The sequence below is a fragment of the Neoarius graeffei genome, chromosome 25, assembly GCF_027579695.1.
Source record: "Neoarius graeffei isolate fNeoGra1 chromosome 25, fNeoGra1.pri, whole genome shotgun sequence".
NCBI lineage: Eukaryota > Metazoa > Chordata > Actinopteri > Siluriformes > Ariidae > Neoarius > Neoarius graeffei.
This window is the reverse complement of record NC_083593.1, coordinates 48,395,192-48,414,606: the sequence shown is the minus strand read 5'-3', so window position 1 is coordinate 48,414,606 and position 19,415 is coordinate 48,395,192. Positions and strand designations below refer to the sequence as shown.

Below are 19,415 nucleotides of genomic sequence, written 5' to 3'. Positions count from 1 at the left end.
GTGGGGGAAGTAGGCATGGTTGAGATGCCTGTGGTGGGGGAAGTAGGTGCGGTTGCGGACTGGTCTAATGTGGGTGAAGTTGAGATGCCTGTTGTCGGGGAAGTAGGCATGGTTGAGATGCCTGTTGTGGGGGAAGTAGGTGCAGTTGAGGACTGGTCTAATGTGGGTGAAGTGGATGTGGTTGAGATGTCTGTTGTGGGGAAAGTCGGCATGGTTGAGATGCCTGTTGTGGGTGAAGTAGGTGCAGTTGAGGACTGGTCTAATGTGGGTGAAGTGGATGTGGTTGAGATGCCTGTTGTGGGGGAAGTAGGTGCAGTTGAGGACTGGTCTAATGTGGGTGAATTTGCTGAAGTTGAGATGCCTGTGGTTGGGGAAGTAGGCATGGTTGAGATGCCTGTTGTTGGGGAAGTAGGTGCAGTTGAGGACTGGTCTAATGTGGGTGAAGTGGGTGCAGTTGAGATGCATGTTGTCGGGGAAGTAGGCATGGTTGAGATGCCTATTGTGGTGGAAGTAGGTGCAGTTGAGGACTGGTCTAATGTGGTTGAAGTGGGTGCGGTTGAGATTCCAGTTGTTGGGGAAGTAGGTGCAGTTGAGGACTGGTCTAATGTGGGTGAATTGGCTGAAGTTAAGATGCCTGTTGTCGGGGACGTAGGCATGGTTGAGATGCCTGTTGTGGGGGAAATAGGTGCAGTTGTGGACTGGTCTAATGTGGGTGAAGTGGATGTGGTTGAGATGTCTGTTGTGGGGGAAGTCGGCATGGTTGAGAAGCCTATTGTGGGTGAAGCAGAGGACTGGTCTAATGTGGGTGAATTGGCTGAAGCTGAGATGCCTGTTGTCGGGGAAGTAGGCATGGTTGAGATGCCTGTTGTGGGGGAAGTAGGTGCAGTTGAGGACTGGTCTAATGTGGTTGAAGTGGGTGCAGTTGAGATGCATGTTGTGGGGGAAGTAGGTGCAGTTGAGGACTGGTCTAATGTGGGTCGGGTGGGTGTGGTTGAGATGCCTGTTGTGAGTGGCATGGGCGTGGTTGAGGACATGGCTGATGTGGGTGATGTGGGTGCAGTTGAGACGCCTGTTGTGGAGGAAGGAGGTGCAGTTGAGGACTGGTCTAATGTGGGTGAAGTGGGTGCAGTTGAGATTTCTGTTGTGGAGGAAGTAGGTGCAGTTAAGGACTGGTCTAATGTGGGTGAAGTGGATGTGGTTGAGATGTCTGTTGTGGGGGAAGTCGGCATGGTTGAGATGCCTGTTGTTGGTGAAGTAGGTGCAGTTGAGGACTGGTCTAATGTGCGTGAAGTGGATGTGGTTGAGATGTCTGTTGAGGGGGAAGTCGGCATGGTTGAGATGCCTGTTTTGGGTGAAGTAGGTGCAGTTGAGGACTGGTCTAATGTGCGTGAAGCGGATGTGGTTGAGATGTCTGTTGAGGGCGAAGTCGGCATGGTTGAGATGCCTGTTGTGGGTGAAGTAGGTGCAGTTGAGGACTGGTCTAATGTGGGTGAAGTGGATGTGGTTGAGATGCCTGTTGTGGGTGAAGTAGGTGCAGTTGAGGACTGGTCTAATGTGGGTGAAGTGGGTGCAGTTGAGATGCATGTTATCGGGGAAGTAGGCATGGTTGAGGTGCCTATTGTGGTGGAAGTAGGTGCAGTTGAGGACTGGTCTAATGTGGGAGAAGTGGGTGCGGTTGAGATTCCAGTTGTTGGGGAAGTAGGTGCAGTTGAGGACTGATCTAATGTGGGTGAAGTGGGTGCAGTTGAGATGCCTGTTGTCGGGGAAGAAGGCACGGTTGAGGACGGGTCTAATGTGGGTGGGGTGGGTGTGGTTGAGATGCCTGTTGTGGGTGGCATGGGCGTGGTTGAGGACATGGCTGATGTGGGTGAAGTGGGTGCAGTTGAGATGCCTGTTGTGGAGGAAGTAGGTGCAGTTGAGGACTGGTCTAATGTGGGTGAAGTGGATGTGGTTGAGATGTCTGTTGTGGGGGAAGTCGACATGGTTGAGAAGCCTATTGTGGGTGAAGTATGTGCAGTTGAGGACTGGTCTAATGTGGGTGAATTGGCTGAAGCTGAGATGCCTGTTGTCGGGGAAGTAGGCATGGTTGAGATTCTTGTTGTGGGTGAAGTAGGTGCAGTTGAGGACTGGTCTAATGTGGGTGAAGTGGATGTGGTTGAGATGCCTGTTGTGGGGGAAGTAGGTGCAGTTGAGGACTGGTCTAATGTGGGTGAATTTGCTGAAGTTGAGATGCCTGTTGTTGGGGAAGTAGGCATGGTTGAGATGCCTGTTGTTGGGGAAGTAGGTGCAGTTGAGGATTGGTCTAATGTGGGTGAAGTGGGTGCAGTTGAGATGCATGTTGTCGGGGAAGTAGGTGTAGTTGAGGACTGGTCTAATGTGGGTGAAGTGGGTGCAGTTGAGATGCCTGTTGTCGGGGAAGTCGGCATGGTTGAGATGCCTCTTGTGGGGGAAGTAGGTGCAGTTGTGGACTGGTCTAATGTGGGTGAAGTGGATGTGGTTGAGATGTCTGTTGTGGGGGAAGTCGGCATGGTTGAGAAGCCTGTTGTGGGTGAAGTAGGTGCAGTTGAGGACTGGTCTAATGTGGGTGAAGTGGATGTGTTTGAGATTTCTGTTGTGGGGGAAGTAGGCATGGTTGAGATGTCTGTTGTGGGGGAAGTAGATGCGGTTGAGGACTGGTCTAATGTGGGTCGAGTGGGTGTGGTTGAGATGCCTGTTGTGGGTGGCATGGGCGTGGTTGAGGACATGCCTGATGTGGGTGATGTGGGTGCAGTTGAGATTCCTGTTGTGGAGGAAGTAGGTGCAGTTGGGGACTGGTCTAATGTGGGTGAAGCGGATGTGGTTGAGATGTCTGTTGAGGGGGAAGTCAGCATGGTTGAGATGCCTGTTGTGGGTGAAGTAGGTGCAGTTGAGGACTGGTCTAATGTGGGTGAAGTGGGTGCAGTTGAGATGCATGTTATCGGGGAAGTAGGCATGGTTGAGGTGCCTATTGTGGTGGAAGTAGGTGCAGTTGAGGACTGGTCTAATGTGGGTGAAGTGGGTGTGGTTGAGATTCCAGTTGTTGGGGAAGTAGGTGCAGTTGAGGACTGATCTAATGTGGGTGAAGTGGGTGCAGTTGAGATGCCTGTTGTCGGGGAAGTAGGCACGGTTGAGGACGGGTCTAATATGGGTGGGGTGGGTGTGGTTGAGATGCCTGGTGTGGGTGGCATGGGCATGGTTGAGGGCATGGATGATGTGGGTGAATTGGGTGCAGTTGAGATGCCTGTTGTGGAGGAAGTACGTGCAGTTGAGGACTGGTCGAATGTGGGTGAAGTGGGTGCAGTTGAGATTTCTGTTGTGGGGGAAGTAGGCATGGTTGAGATGCCTGTGGTGGGGGAAGTAGGTGCGGTTGAGGACAGGTCTAATGTGGGTGAAGTTGAGATGCCTCTTGTCGGGGAAGTAGGCATGGTTGAGATGCCTGTTGTGGGGGAAGTAGGTGCAGTTGTGGACTGGTCTAATGTGGGTGAAGTGGATGTGGATGAGATGTCTGTTGAGGGGGACGTCAGCATGGTTGAGATGCCTGTTGTGGGTGAAGTAGATGCAGTTGAGGACTGGTCTAATGTGGGTGAAGTGGGTGCAGGTGAGATGCATGTTATCGGGGAAGTAGGCATGGTTGAGGTGCCTATTGTGGTGGACGTAGGTGCAGTTGAGGACTGGTCTAATGTGGGTGAAGTGGGTGTGGTTGAGATTCCAGTTGTTGGGTAAGTAGGTGCAGTTGAGGACTGATCTAATGTGGGTGAAGTGGGTGCAGTTGAGATGCCTGTTGTCGGGGAAGTAGGCACGGTTGAGGACGGGTCTAATGTGGGTGGTGTGGGTGTGGTTGAGATGCCTGTTGTGGGTGGCATGGGCATGGTTGAGGACATGGCTGATGTGGCTGAATTGGGTGCAGCTGAGATGCCTGTGGTGGGGGAAGTAGGTGCGGTTGAGGACAGGTCTAATGTGGGTGAAGTTGAGATGCCTCTTGTCGGGGAAGTAGGCATGGTTGAGATGCCTGTTGTGGGGGAAGTAGGTGCAGTTGTGGACTGGTCTAATGTGGGTGAAGTGGATGTGGTTGAGATGTCTGTTGTTGGGGTAGTCGGCATGGTTGAGAAGCCTATTGTGGGTGAAGTAGGTGCAGTTGAGGACTGGTCTAATGTGGGTGAATTGGCTGAAGCTGAGATGCCTGTTGTCGGGGAAGTAGGTGCAGTTGAGGACTGATCTAATGTGGGTGAAGTGGGTGCAGTTGAGATGACTGTTGTCGGGGAAGTAGGCACGGTTGAGGACGGGTCTAATGTGGGTGAACTGTATTTGGTTGAGATGCCTGTTGTGGGTAGCATGGGCGTGGTTGAGGACATGGCTGATGTGAGTGAAGTGGGTGCAGTTGAGATTCCTGTTGTGGAGGAAGTAGGTGCAGTTGAGGACTGTTCTAATGTGGGTGAAGTGGATGTGGTTGAGATTTCTTTTGTGGGGGAAGTAGGCATGGTTGAGATGCCTGTGGTGGGGGAAGTAGGTGCAGTTGAGGACAGGTCTAATGTGGGTGAATTTGGTGCAGTTGAGATGCCTGGTGTCGGGGAAGTAGGCATGGTTGAGGTGCCTGTGGTGGGGGAAGAAGGTGTGGTTGAGGACAGGTCTAATGTGGGTGAAGTTGGTGCAGTTGAGATGCCTGTTGTCGGGGAAGTCGGCATGGTTGAGGTGCCTGTGGTGGGGGAAGAAGGTGCGGTTGAGGTCAGGTCTAATGTGGGTGAATTGGCTGAAGCTGAGATGTCTGTTGTCGGGGAAGTAGGCATGGTTGAGATGCCTGTTGTGGGGGAAGTAGGTGCAGTTGAGGACTGGTCTAATGTGGGTGAAGTGGGTGCAGTTGAGATGCATATTGTCGGGGAAGTAGGTGCAGTTAAGGACTGATCTAATGTGGGTGAAGTGGGTGCAGTTGAGATGCCTGTTGTCGGGGAAGTAGGCACAGTTGAGGACGGGTCTAATGTGGGTGAACTGGATGTGGTTGAGATGCCTGTTGTGGGTAGCATGGGCGTGGTTGAGGACATGGCTGATGTCAGTGAAGTGGGTGCAGTTGAGATTCCTGTTGTGGAGGAAGTAGGTGCAGTTGAGGACTGTTCTAATGTGGGTGAAGTGGATGTGGTTGAGATTTCTGTTGTGGGGGAAGTAGGCATGGTTGAGATGCCTGTGGTGGGGGAAGTAGGTGCAGTTGAGGACAGGTCTAATGTGGGTGAAGTGGGTGCAGTTGAGATGCCTGTTCTCGGGGAAGTAGGCATGGTTGAGGTGCCTGTGGTGGGGGAAGAAGGTGCGGTTGAGGACAGGTCTAATGTGGGTGAAGTGGGTGCAGTTGAGATGCCTGTTGTCGGGGAAGTCGGCATGGTTGAGGTGCCTGTGGTGGGGGAAGAAGGTGCGGTTGAGGACAGGTCTAATGTGGGTGAATTGGCTGAAGCTGAGATGTCTGTTGTCGGGGAAGTAGGCATGGTTGAGATGCCTGTTGTGGGGGAAGTAGGTGCAGTTGAGGACTGGTCTAATGTGGGTGAAGTGGGTGCAGTTGAGATGCATGTTGTCGGGGAAGTAGGTGCAGTTGAGGACTGATCTAATGTGGGTGAAGTGGGTGCAGTTGAGATGCCTGTTGTCGGGGAAGTAGGCACAGTTGAGGACGGGTCTAATGTGGGTGAACTGGATGTGGTTGAGATGCCTGTTGTGGGTAGCATGGGCATGGTTGAGGACATGGCTGATGTCAGTGAAGTGGGTGCAGTTGAGATTCCTGTTGTGGAGGAAGTAGGTGCAGTTGAGGACTGGTCTAATGTGGCTGAAGTGGATGTGGTTGAGATTTCTGTTGTGGGGGAAGTAGTCATGGTTGAGATGCCTGTTGTGGGGGAAGTATATGCGGTTGAGGACTGGTCTAATGTGGGTGGGGTGGGTGTGGTTGAGATGCCTGTTGTGGGTGGCATGGGTGTGGTTGAGGACATGGCTGATGTGGGTGACGTGGGTGCAGTTGAGATGCCTGTTGTGTAGGAAGTAGGTGCAGTTGAGGACTGGTCTAATGTAGGTGAAGTGGATGTGGTTGAGATTTCTGTTGTGGGGGAAGTAGGCATGGTTGAGATGCCTGTTGTGGGGCAAGTAGATGCCGTTGAAGACTGGTCTAATGTGGTTGGGGTGGGTGTGGTTGAGATGCCTTTTGTGGGTGGCATGGGCGTGGTTGAGGACATGGCTGATGTGGGTGAAGTGGGTGCAGTTGAGATGCCTGTTGTGGAGGAAGTAGGTTTACTTGAGGACTGGTCTAATGTGGGTGAAGTGGGTGCAGTTGAGATTTCTGTTGTGGGGGAAGTAGGCATGGTTGAGATGCCTGTGGTGGGGGATGTAGGTGCGGTTGAGGACAGGTCTAATGTGGGTGAAGTTGAGATGCCTGTTGTCGGGGAAGTAGGCATGGTTGAGATGCCTGTTGTGGGGGAAGTAGGTGCAGTTGTGGACTGGTCTAATATGGGTGAAGTGGATGTGGTTGAGATGTCTGTTGTGGGGGAAGTCGGCATGGTTGAGAAGCCTGTTGTGGGTGAAGTAGGTGCAGTTGAGGACTGGTCTAATGTAGGTGAAATGGATGTGGTTGAGATTTCTGTTGTGGGGGAAGTAGGCATGGTTGAGATGCCTGTTGTGGGGCAAGTAGATGCTGTTGAAGACTGGTCTAATGTGGGTGGGGTGGGTGTGGTTGAGATGACTTTTGTGGGTGGCATGGGCGTGGTTGAGGACATGACTGATGTGGGTGAAGTGGGTGCAGTTGAGATGCCTGTTGTGGAGGAAGTAGGTGCAGTTGAGGACTGGTCTAATGTGGGTGAAGTGGACACGGTTGAGACACCTGTTGTGGGTGGCATGGGCGTGGTTGAGGCCACGACTGATGTGGGTGAAGTAGGTGCGGTTGAGATGCCTATTGTGGGGGAAGTAGGTGGAGTTGAGGACTGGTCTAATGTGGGTGAATTGGATGTGGTTGAGGTGTCTGTTGTGGGGGAAGTCGGCGTGGTTGAGAAGCCTGTTGTGGGTGAAGTAGGTGCAATTGAAGACTGGTCTAATGTGGGTGAAGTAGATGTAGTTGAGACACCTGTTCTGGGGGAAGTGGACTTGGTTGAGATGCTTGCTGTGGAGGAATTGGACACCATTGACAGGTCTGATGTGGTTGTAGTGGGTATTGGTAACACGGTTGAGAGGGCTGATATGGTTTGGGTTGAGGTGCCTGGAGTTTGAGCAGTCACCATATTCTTAAAAAAATAAATATATAAAATAAATAAAAGCAAAATTGTGAGAAATGTAGCACTTCTCACAGGGTGTACCCTATGTAAATAATCTTTAATTGAGTTTTATTATTATTATTATTATTATTATTATTATTATTATTATTTTATCATTACCTGTTTTGTGTGTTCATGCACATTTATGATCATCGCTTATTTCTTAAATACCTTTTTTTTTTTAAAAATAAAATAGCGGTATGTCGCCTGGTGCTCATGAACAATTTTTGTTCACTGTATGGGCCAACAATAATTGTCAGTGTTGGAGGTCTCACAAAACTAAATTAAAATATATTTTATATTGTTTAGCACCTGGCTGATAAGAGCACAAGTTCAGTGGATTTGTGTTTGATTTTGGTTGTTTTGAATGATATTTTCTTTGTGTATTTTTTGGAGTTTTTTTTTCTTTCTTTAGCTCATACGGTGTGTTTGTGAAGACTATTCTAATGGAATTTTTCGTACAGCCCTGTGTGTGTGTGTGTGTGTGTGTGTGTGTGTGTGTGTGTGTGTGTGTGTGTGTGTTAGGGCTTCGTGACCCATTCATGAACCTGGCGCTATGTGTGTTTGTGACACGGTTAGTATGTGGAGGAAGAAATTAGCAACAATGGCGGTTGGTCCCCTGGGTCTACTAAATATTAGGGAATATACCTTTGTGGCAGTGGGGGCATGGTCAAGCATCGGGCTGTGACAGGAGGCCGGAGTCAGGGAAGGTAAGTGGCAGAATCACTACACCTGGTGTTAGTTAACCTGTGTTTGTGTACCTTCCCCAGTGACCACGCCCTATATAAGGAGAGAGAGAGAGCAGAGGAAGAGAACTCTCTCCCCAACCAGATGACTTGTGTGTGTGTGTGTGTGTGTGTGTGTGTGTGTGTATGCATGTGGCTGGGAGAGTGTGCTTTTGCGACTGAAAAGTGCAAATAAAAAGTTTTTGCAACTCAGTTCTGGCCTGCCGTACTTCTGTGCTCCACCCACCCGCTCTGATTTCTACAGCCATCAAAGGGAATATATATACTGTATGATGACTAAGGACATTTCCTTCTGTTGTAATAGTTTAAATACTTGCTTTCGATTGGGTTATGGTTTTTACCAGAATGTTCCACAAGGATATAAAGGCCATCAAGAAAGTGGAGTGGCTTGCATGCCCTGAACCATTTTTTGCTCTGCTTTTCTCTTTGCATTGAGAAACAAACAATAAAGATTCTTTTTCTCTGCTTGGATCCAAACGAGTGAGAGGGGTTTTTCCACCACACTATATTCTGATTAAAGCAACTTTTTATTCACCATCAGTTGAAGATTACAACAATCAATTAACCGCAGATGCTACACCCTGCCTCTCACCTGAAGTCAGCTGGGATTGCCTCCAGCTTCCCCTGTGACCCTGATGCTTCAGCTGTCGGGATGGATGGATGGATGGATAAATATTTATATCATTTTTTTAATATCGGGTTCAACACCAGCTATTTTAAGGGACTATGATTAGTTGGATTAATTGTAATAATCAATCAAATTATATTTAGTACTGTAAAATCTGCAGTTGACTGCTTAAAAAATGCAGCCCAGAGACCATGCTGCATTTACAAAATGATATTTTGTTTGTTTATATTTCACTACAAGTGTAATTATGTATTTGTAAGAACAGAACTGCTACTGAACAGTCACTTTTCAAATTCGGTGGAAATTAAGATAACTTAAGGTAAATTAAAGCAACTCAAACTACATTACACTTACTGTAGAAATCCTGCTATTTGAAAGGGCCCAGTTGAGTTCTTAACTAGAAATAAACTGAAGAAGTATTGTTTCTTTACCTTCTGAATTTGTCCTTGCATATAAATTAGCAGAATAACAACAAATCTCAGGAAATATTCTGTTGTCCCTGTAACATAAAGGTAAAGGATAAAAATCAAAGACGTCATATGCAAGTCTTATACACATATAATATTATCTTATCAGCAGCACAGGTTTTGGTTTAGGATTCCCAGGAAAATGGCTGTAGTTCCAGGGAATTGACATTTATTTAAGAACAGCTGCCACCCCATTCCAATGTCCAATTTCATCCTGAACATTCTCATCTCATCTCATTATCTCTAGCCGCTTTATCCTTCTACAGGGTCGCAGGCAAGCTGGAGCCTATCCCAGCTGACTACGGGCGAAAGGCGGGGTACACCCTGGACAAGTCGCCAGGTCATCACAGGGCTGACACATAGACACAGACAACCATTCACACTCTCATTCACACCTACGGTCAATTTAGAGTCACCAGTTAACCTAACCTGCATGTCTTTGGACTGTGGGGGAAACCGGAGCACCCGGAGGAAACCCACGCGGACACGGGGAGAACATGCAAACTCCGCACAGAAAGGCCCCCGCCGGCCCCGGGGCTCGAACCCAGGACCTTCTTGCTGTGAGGCGACAGCGCTAACCACTACACCACTGTGCCGCCTCATCCTGAACAGTTTTGAAAAAAAAAAAAACCCTCATACAGTGGTGCTTGAAAGTTTGTGAACCCTTTAGAATTTTCTATATTTCTGCATAAATATGACTTAAAACATCATCAGATTTTCACACAAGTCCTAAAAGTAGGTAAAGAAAACCCAGTTAAACAAACAAGACAAAAAATATTATACTTGGTCATTTATTTAATGAAGAAAACAATCCAATATTACATATCTGTGAGTGGCAAAAGTATGTGAACCTTTGCATTCAGTATCTGGTGTGACCCCCTTGTGCAGCAATAACTGCAACTAAATGTTTCCGGTAACTGTTGATCAATCCTGCACACCGGCTTGGAGGAATTTTAGCCCATTCCTCCGTACAGAACAGCTTCAACTCTGGGATGTTGGTGGGTTTCCTCACATGAACTGCTCGCTTCAGGTCCTTCCACAACATTTCGATTGGATTAAGGTCAGGACTTTGACTTGGCCATTCCAAAACATTAACTTTATTCTCCTTTAACCATTCTTTGGTAGAATGACTTGTGTGCTTAGGGTCGTTGTCTTGCTGCATGACGCACCTTCTCTTGAGATTCAGTTCATAGACAGATGTCCTGACATTTTCCTTTAGAATTCAATGGTATAAATCAGAATTCATTGTTCCATCAATGATGGCAAGCCATCCTGGCCCAGATGCAGCAAAACAGGCCCAAACCATGATACTATCACCACCATGTTTCACAAATGGGATAAGGTTCTTATGCTGGAATGCAGTGTTTTCCTTTCTCCAAACATAACGCTTCTCATTTAAACCAAAAAGTTCTATTTTGGTCTCATCCGTCCACAAAACATTTTTCCAATAGCCTTCTGGCTTGTCCACGTAATCTTTAGCAAACTGCAGATGAGCAGCAATGTTCTTTTTGGAGAGCAGTGGCTTTCTCCTTGCAACCCTGCCATGCACACCATTGCTGTTCAGTGTTCTGCTGATGGTGGACTCATGAACATTAACATTAGTCAATGTGAGAGAGGCCTTCAGTTGCTTAGAAGTTACCCTGGGGTCCTTTGTGACCTCGCCGACTGTTATACGCTTTGTTCTTGGAGTGATCTTTGTTGGTTGACCACTCCTGGGGAGGGTAACAATGGTCTTGAATTTCCTCCATTTGTACACAATCTGTCTGACTGTGGATTGGTGGAGTCCAAACTCTTTAGAGATGGTGTTGTAACCTTTTCCAGCTTGATGAGCATCAACAACGCTTTTTCTGAGGCCCTCAGAAATCTCCTTTGTTCATGCCATGATACGCTTCCACAAACATGTGTTGTGAAGATCAGACTTTGATAGATCCCTGTTCTTGAACTAAAACAGGATGCCCACTCACACCTGATTGTCATCCCATTGATTGAAAACACCTGACTCTAATTTCACCTTCAAATTAACTGCTAATCCTAGAGGTTCACATACTTTTGCCACTCACAGATATGTAATATTGGATCATTTTCCTCAATAAATAAATGACCAAGTATAATATTTTTGTCTCATTTGTTTAACTGGATTCTCTTTATCTACTTTTAGGACTTGTGTGAAAATCTGACAATGCTTTAGGTCATATTTATGCAGAAATATAGAGAATTCTAAAGGGTTCACAAACTTTCAAGCACCACTGTATATTGTACAACCCCGATTCCAAAAAAGTTGGGACAAAGTACAAATTGTAAATAAAAACGGAATGCAATGATGTGGAAGTTTAAAAATTCCATATTTTATTCAGAATAGAACATAGATGACATACCAAATGTTTAAACTGAGAAAATGTATAATTTAAAGAGAAAAATTAGGTGATTTTAAATTTCATGACAACAACACATCTCAAAAAAGTTGGGACAAGGCCATGTTTACCACTGTGAGACATCCGCTTTTCTCTTTACAACAGTCTGTAAATGTCTGGGGACTGAGGAGACAAGTTGCTCAAGTTTAGGGATAGGAATGTTAACCCATTCTTGTCTAATGTAGGATTCTAGTTGCTCAACTGTCTTAGGTCTTTTTTGTCGTATCTTCCGTTTTATGATGCACCAAATGTTTTCTATGGGTGAAAGATCTGGACTGCAGGCTGGCCAGTTCAGTACCCGGACCCTTCTTCTACGCAGCCATGATGCTGTAATTGATGCAGTATGTGGTTTGGCATTGTCATGTTGGAAAATGCAAGGTCTTCCCTGAAAGAGACGTCGTCTGGATGGGAGCATATGTTGCTCTAGAACCTGGATATACCTTTCAGCATTGATGGTGTCTTTCCAGATGTGTAAGCTGCCCATGCCACACACACTAATGCAACCCCATACCATCAGAGATGCAGGCTTCTGAACTGAGCGCTGATAACAACTTGGGTCGTCCTTCTCCTCTTTAGTCCAAATGACACGGCGTCCCTGATTTCCATAAAGAGCTTCAAATTTTGATTCGTCTGACCACAGAACAGTTTTCCACTTTGCCACAGTCCATTTTAAATGAGCCTTGGCCCAGAGAAGACGTCTGCGCTTCTGGATCACGTTTAGATACGGCTTCTTCTTTGAACGATAGAGTTTTAGCTGGCAATGGTGGATGGCACGGTGAATTGTGTTCACAGATAATGTTCTCTGGAAATATTCCTGAGCCCATTTTGTGATTTCCAATACAGAAGCATGCCTGTATGTGATGCAGTGCCGTCTAAGAGCCCAAAGATCATGGGCACCCAGTATGGTTTTCCGGCCTTGACCCTTACGCACAGAGATTCTTCCAGATTCTCTGAATCTTTTGATGATATTATGCACTGTAGATGATGATATGTTCAAACTCTTTGCAATTTTACACTGTCGAACTCCTTTCTGATATTGCTCCACTATTTGTCGGCGCAGAATTAGGAGGATTGGTGATCCTCTTCCCATCATTACTTCTGAGAGCCGCTGCCACTCCAAGATGCTCTATTTATACCCAGTCATGTTAATGACCTATTGCCAATTGACCTAATGAGTTGCAGTTTGGTCCTCCAGCTGTTCCTTTTTTGTACCTTTAACTTTTCCAGCCTCTTTATTGCCCCTGTCCCAACTTTTTTGAGATGTGTTGCTATCATGAAATTTCAAATGAGCCAATATTTGGCATGAAATTTCAAAATGTCTCACTTTCAACATTTGATATGTTGTCTATGTTCTATTGTGAATACAATATCAGTTTTTGAGATTTGTAAATTATTGCATTCTGTTTTTATTTACAATTAGTACTTTGTCCCAACTTTTTTGGAATCGGGTTTGTAATCCTTTTGCTGACCTTGCACATAAGTCTGCTGTTGAATAAAATTAACTATTTCTGAGACTTAAGGTCAACAGTAGCTTAATTCTTGGTGCTCATGCTGCTAATGTTCAGCTGAATCCTTTAATAAGTTCTTTATCCAACAGAAAAGAAAGTACAAGGACATGTGGCTTTCAACAAACAGTTGAAAAGCATGATTAGCTCTTTCATCATGTCGTACTTACTACTCCTTCTATTCTATGTTGCTAAATGAAGGGCATAATCCCTTGTTATTTTTAGGTGTCCTACTGATAGTAAATCTGTAGAGTAAAATTGTCATAAGGCTTAAAGGGCTTAAAAAGGAGCTTCAAATGATGAACTACTTTTGCTTATGAAGTACTTTTAAAATAGTTCTAACTAAAGTTTTGTTTATTGTGATACATAGCAGTTATTTCAGCAAGAGTGATGTTGAATTTATTAGATTTTCGTTAGAAGGAACTTAAAAAAGATATGCAGAATGATCATTTTGCTACCAGCAAGTTACATATTATGGTCCTAGTTGATATCTACTTGAACAAACAGAGTTAAATATAAATGATTCCTTGGATAAAAATATTATTGTAAACGAGTAGTTTTGTTGCATTTATCCAAAATATTAGCTTACCTTTTTTAGCCATGATACTCAAATATATTTTGAACTTCAGCAGGTACTACGTCAGTTTTTCTATATATAAATACAAGAGTTAATTGTTACATTTAGAAAACATCAAGAAGTGGTAAAATAACTTTATTATTAAAGGTTTCCAGTATAAAAGACAAATGGTAACTCTATTCAGATTGTTTTTCTGTTGATTCCTTTTATATAAGCATTTGGTTAAAACTTTTCTACTTGGTTCATCTGCATTTTATTTGTTAGTATGGCACATCTGCTGCCAAATTCCTTTGTAAGTGACACGTCTGCGCCTGCTTGCGCTCAAGACTCCACTTCCCAACATTCACAGCAGCCTTCAAACATGGCCACCGTGGACTACAGCACCCATCCTGCACTTCACCACTCAGTCCCCTATTACTGATTGCACACACTTGGACTCAATCACCACAATATGCTATTTAAACACTCTCACTACACCTAATCATTGTGAAGTTACTGTTGTGTCTGACTTTACTAAGCAGTTTGAGTATTGTGGTCTGGGTTTGAATTTGTTTTGGCCTTGCCTCTGATTTCCTGTTTGTATCTCACCTGACCATTGCTTGTTTTTAATTCTGCTTTCTGCCTTACGATTTGATTTAATCTGCCTGAATAAACTTTCAGCTTATACCGTATATCCTTCTGTTGCCTACCTTTGACAGTAACTTATTATTGACACAATAATATACAAGAATGAGTGCATTTAATAAGCACTCATTCTCATAGCTAGAACTAGTCTTTAAACAAAACAGTACATTATATTGGTGGTAATATAAATTTTGTGCAAAATTTCAATCAGAAAATAACTTTAATGCACATTTCCATAAATACACATCATACATCTTAAACAGGGATGCTTTGGCCATTAATTCAAATAGCAATGCAAACATTTACGGAAACTGAATACCTTTTGTTTATTTAGTTGTAGGGATGGATTGCCATCCCTTAGCCATAGTAACCATTTATGAACCATCTTCTCCCTTTCACTGTACAGCATTGAACACACCAATCCCTGTACTCAACGCCATGTTCTATCTCCGCCCATTCTTCTGACTCCCTGTAATGGTATTGGATACAGAGATCTCATCTCATCTCATTATCTCTAGCCGCTTTATCCTGTTCTACAGGGTCGCAGGCAAGCTGGAGCCTATCCCAGCTTACTACGGGCGAAAGGCGGGGTACACCCTGGACAAGTCACCAGGTCATCACAGGGCTGACACATAGACACAGACAACCATTCACACTCACACCTACGGTCAATTTAGAGTCACCAGTTAACCTAACCTGCATGTCTTTGGACTGTGGGGGAAACCGGAGCACCCGGAGGAAACCCACGCAAACACGGGGAGAACATGCAAACTCCGCACAGAAAGGCCCTCGCCGGCCACGGGGCTCGAACCCAGGACCTTCTTGCTGTGAGGCGACAGCGCTAACCACTACACCACCGTGCCGCCTGGATACAGAGATGATACCAGATACCAAATACAGTGACGTCACGACTGTGCTTTAAACCTGCGGCGGAATCGAAATTCCTTCTCTTTGGCGGTGGGTTTCCACGCATGAAAGAGACGCCGTTGCATCTGTGCTACAGAAGACCAAAGGACAAAGAACGAGCTATTGATACCGGACCTTTAGCCAAAGTTCAATGTATTTGATCTTCGCATAGTTGCAGTAATAACTGAACCGGTCAGTTACTGCAGCCCACAGTATTTTAAAGAGAAAAGGCGACCGGATCCCTTTTCCCTTTCGCAACGTCGACAAACTACTAACAAGATTCCTTCCAGATCATCGGAAGACCGACGGGACACCGAAGATCTTCAGCTGATGAGCTGTGAAAGTAAAAGGAACAGAACTGTTTTCTCCCTGGACCTGTGCTCCGCGCTGTCTTCGGATAACAGACAGTGCACTTTCAGTCGCCAAGCAAGAGCGATCACGAGTAAGGCTGGCATCTGGGCAATTGTTGGTCTTAGTTGTGGCTAGTTAATGTGAAGAGTGTTGTTTATTTGAATTCATTCATGGTTTAAATATACGCATTTTGATTCACATGAAAGTCGGTCTTAGACTGTGTGTTGTTTGATTTGCTTTGTTATCTGTATTTAGTTAGATCGTGCATGCGTTCTCTCTCTCACTCTCTCTTTTTAACTCCCTCTGTCGCACTAGGGATTGTCGCAGTCAACACTGGGATTTCAGGAGTAGCTAAGGGTTGAGTAGAGGTTGGGTTTAAGGCCTAGCCGAGACTAGTTAGTGTGCTTGAAAAAGTTTTATTTTTATTATTCGTTTTCACCCGTTTTTTGGATCCACTACTCCTCCTAGGGCTTTGGAGATAGAGACACCGTTCCAACGCTGAAACGTAGGGCCCAATCTGGAATGGCGTGCTTGTTCTCAGCTTTTGGATCGACACACCTGTTCTCTCATTCTTGTCGTTTTTCTGTCATTTTTTTCCCATAGAGAATGAATAGGGCTCATGAATCGAATCGTCCTGCTCGGACACACTTCATCGCAGATGCACCAAACCTCATGTGATACCTCAGGCCAACTCCCCAGACACATATATGCATTCGGTTCTGACCTGCACTCATTTTTTCCTTTCTTTTCACCCCCCACTTTTTCATCCATTCACTTCCATTCATTTTTGGCCCCATTGAAAATGAATGGCATTTCAGGAAAAAAGCTTTCACTCTCCGTCAAATTTTTTAACTGAGTGACCAAACTTCAAGAGACTTCATATGATGCCTCAGGGCAAGTCCCCACACATATCCATCCCCTCATCTGAGACCTGCACTCGTCTTTTTCTTGGTTTTCACACATCCTTTTTTTGGTCCATAGGCTTCCATTGATTTTTGGCCCCATTCAAATGAATGGAGTTTTGCTCAGTAACACTTCACCACATATCCACTGGTGTATTGTGCTTGTATACAGCTTTTGGATCAATGCACCCATTAGCATGTTAGTATGCTAGCTGTTAGCATGTTAGTATGCTAGCATGTTAGTGTTAGCTGTTAGCATGCTAACATGCTAGCTGTTAGCATGCTAGCATGCCAGCTGTTACCATGCTAGCTGTTAGCATGATAGCATGTTAGCATGCTCGCTGTTAGCATGCTCACTGTTAGCATGTGAGCATGCTCACGTTAGTATGCTAGCTGTTAGCATGTTAGCATGCTAGCATGTTAGCATGTTACCTGTTAGCATGTAGGTATGCTAGCTGTTAGCATGTTAGCTTGTTAGCATGCTAGCTTGTTAATATGTTAGCTGTTAGCATGTAAGTATGCTAGCTGTTAGCATGTTACCAGGTTAGCATGCACACTTTGCATTTTCTCTGTGGAAATGCAGTCTAGTTTTTAAACTACAGATCATTTATCTCTCCCTCATGTGCTCTCCTTGTTGCAAATCCCATTTTAGGCAAGGCTAAGCACAATGCTCACACATTCCATTCACACACTCACACACACTCTCACACACATACTTACACACACAGACACACATAAACACATGATTTCCCTCTCACATTTTAACATCCACTCGCCCCTACACTGTAAACTTGTATATAGCTTATTACTTCTGATCACCATTAGTGCCTTAGTTATCATTATATACACTACTGATTATTACCTGTATACATTGTATCACCATTTATATTGAATTATTCCTTGGCTGCTATTGTTGCTATATCTGATTAGTATTATTTTGCTAATTCGTGTCAGCTATTTCAATAAATGGTATCTTTGGAATAAACTGTGTCCTGTCTATTGCTACAATATTCACTGAGTGCCAACCTCTGCCAAACAAGTATTCTAATTACCTTCGCCCATTTGCTTGTTATATGAATGTTATAGTTCTAGAGTAAACGTATTACATTAGAGCTACAATACTCACTAAAACTATAGCAACATCACCACTAAGTTCATCTCATCTCATTATCTCTAGCCGCTTTATCCTTCAACAGGGTCGCAGGCAAGCTGGAGCCTATCCCAGCTGACTACGGGCGAAAGGCGGGGTACACCCTGGACAAGTCGCCAGGTCATCACAGGGCTGACACATAGACACAGACAACCATTCACACTCACACCTACGGTCAATTTTAGAGTCACCAGTTAACCTAACCTGCATGTCTTTGGACTGTGGGGGAAACCGGAGCACCCGGAGGAAACCCACGCGGACACGGGGAGAACATGCAAACTCCACACAGAAAGGCCCTCGCCGGCCCCGGGGCTCGAACCCAGGACCTTCTTGCTGTGAGGCGACAGCGCTAACCACTACACCACCGTGCCGCCCCACCACTAAGTTATTCCATTGATTTTAATAGTTTAGCTATAAACTATTGGACACTTGAATGAATGATTAATGAATTTATGAGACTGATCCCTTTTTACATGAGACTGATTTGATAAACCTATTGCACCTACATAGTAATTTTGCATCATTATAGGAAATGTACCTGATGAGGTCTGTCAGTTGATATTTCTCATTATTACAGTATACAACTGTTACTTTTTTTAAATAAAGTATTCCTAGCATTTTGAATTTATTACAAAGCTATTACATGTGTTACTGTTTATATGATCAAATTACATCCTTATGTAATAGGGGACTATAGAGGAATCCATTTTTAGCTTAATGATATTTTTCCTGGATCTGCAAATTAAAGTTACAATTAAAATGGAGTATCATGTAATATCACAATGTTATATGGAAACGAGTGTTTTACTGGGAAATACACCACTCATATTTTCATATGAGCTACATCTGGGACATGGAGAATCAAAACCGTGGCATACAGTGGTGCTTGAAAGTTTGAGATTATTATTTTTGTCTCATTTCTTTACCTGGGTTCTCTTTATCTACTTTTAGGATTTGTGTGAAAATCTGATGATGTTTTAGATCATATTTATGCAGAAATACAGAAAATTCTAAAGTTTCAAGCACCACTGTAAATCTCTGTGTCACTCCAGAAAATTGATGAATTGTTTTGATAAATTTGGGTACTTTTTGTTTGTGAATGTGTCTATATCATAAAGAAAATCATACAGTGGCTTGCAGATCTGGAGTTTTTCTTCTCATGTTGAAAAACTCATATTTTTCATATGAAATACATTGCGGATCTGAGTGACATATTTCCTGATATTTCACTCCAATGATGTCACTCCCAGTGTTTTCCCGCTGACTAGATACATGTCAAAACCGCACAAAGGAAGCTAAAGTCACTGAAAAGTGTAACTGGGAAGTGGAAAAAATAAAAATGCACCTTGAGTTGTCAAGCCTATTTTACTGTTCCTCATTCCCTGAACTGTTCGAGTGTTAATCATGAAAGACAAATGCTACTACATGCTTATTTTCACTAAAACATATAATAAACAGAATGTAATATTCACTATATCATGAAAATGTAGTTTTTATGACTTACCTTGTCTCCAGCCAGCTCACATTTATCTCATTAAACAGGAGTAAGTTTGCCAGAAATGTCTTGGCTGAAAGCTGTCCATAAAAATCCCTTACTGTATCTTAAAAAAGTTGTGTGTTCATACTTACCAAACCAGTTTAGATTTCAGACTTATCTCTTGTTTCTTGTCTTCAAATCATATCAGGTGAGCAGGTTGACAGGTATTAGACTTATCTCATCTCATTATCTCTAGCCGCTTTATCCTGTTCTACAGGGTCGCAGGCAAGCTGGAGACTATCCCAGCTGACTACGGGCGAAAGGCGGGGTACACCCTGGACAAGTCGCCAGGTCATCGCAGGGCTGACACATAGACACAATTTAG

At 44.6% G+C, this 19,415-nt stretch overlaps 2 protein-coding genes across 2 annotated transcripts in view; one reads left to right on the top strand and one right to left on the bottom strand.

Moving 5' to 3' along the window:
- Positions 1 to 6,273: 6,273 nt before the first annotated feature.
- LOC132873246 (uncharacterized) lies at positions 6,274 to 19,145 on the bottom strand. Its single transcript, XM_060908604.1, has 5 exons — positions 19,058 to 19,145; positions 13,633 to 13,692; positions 9,092 to 9,159; positions 6,481 to 7,256; positions 6,274 to 6,355 (listed from the first exon to the last, which is right to left on the bottom strand). The coding sequence occupies exons 2-5, from the start codon at positions 13,643 to 13,645 to the stop codon at positions 6,274 to 6,276; spliced, it is 939 nt and encodes a 312-aa protein (XP_060764587.1). The 5' UTR covers positions 13,646 to 13,692; positions 19,058 to 19,145.
- The window catches only part of LOC132873245 (adhesion G-protein coupled receptor F1-like), a 39,880-nt gene continuing 34,108 nt past the window's right edge, over positions 13,644 to 19,415 (top strand). Inside the window, exon 1 of the mRNA XM_060908603.1 lies at positions 13,644 to 13,675. Coding sequence (XP_060764586.1) covers positions 13,644 to 13,675 — 32 coding nt within the window. The remainder of the gene's footprint in view (positions 13,676 to 19,415) is intronic.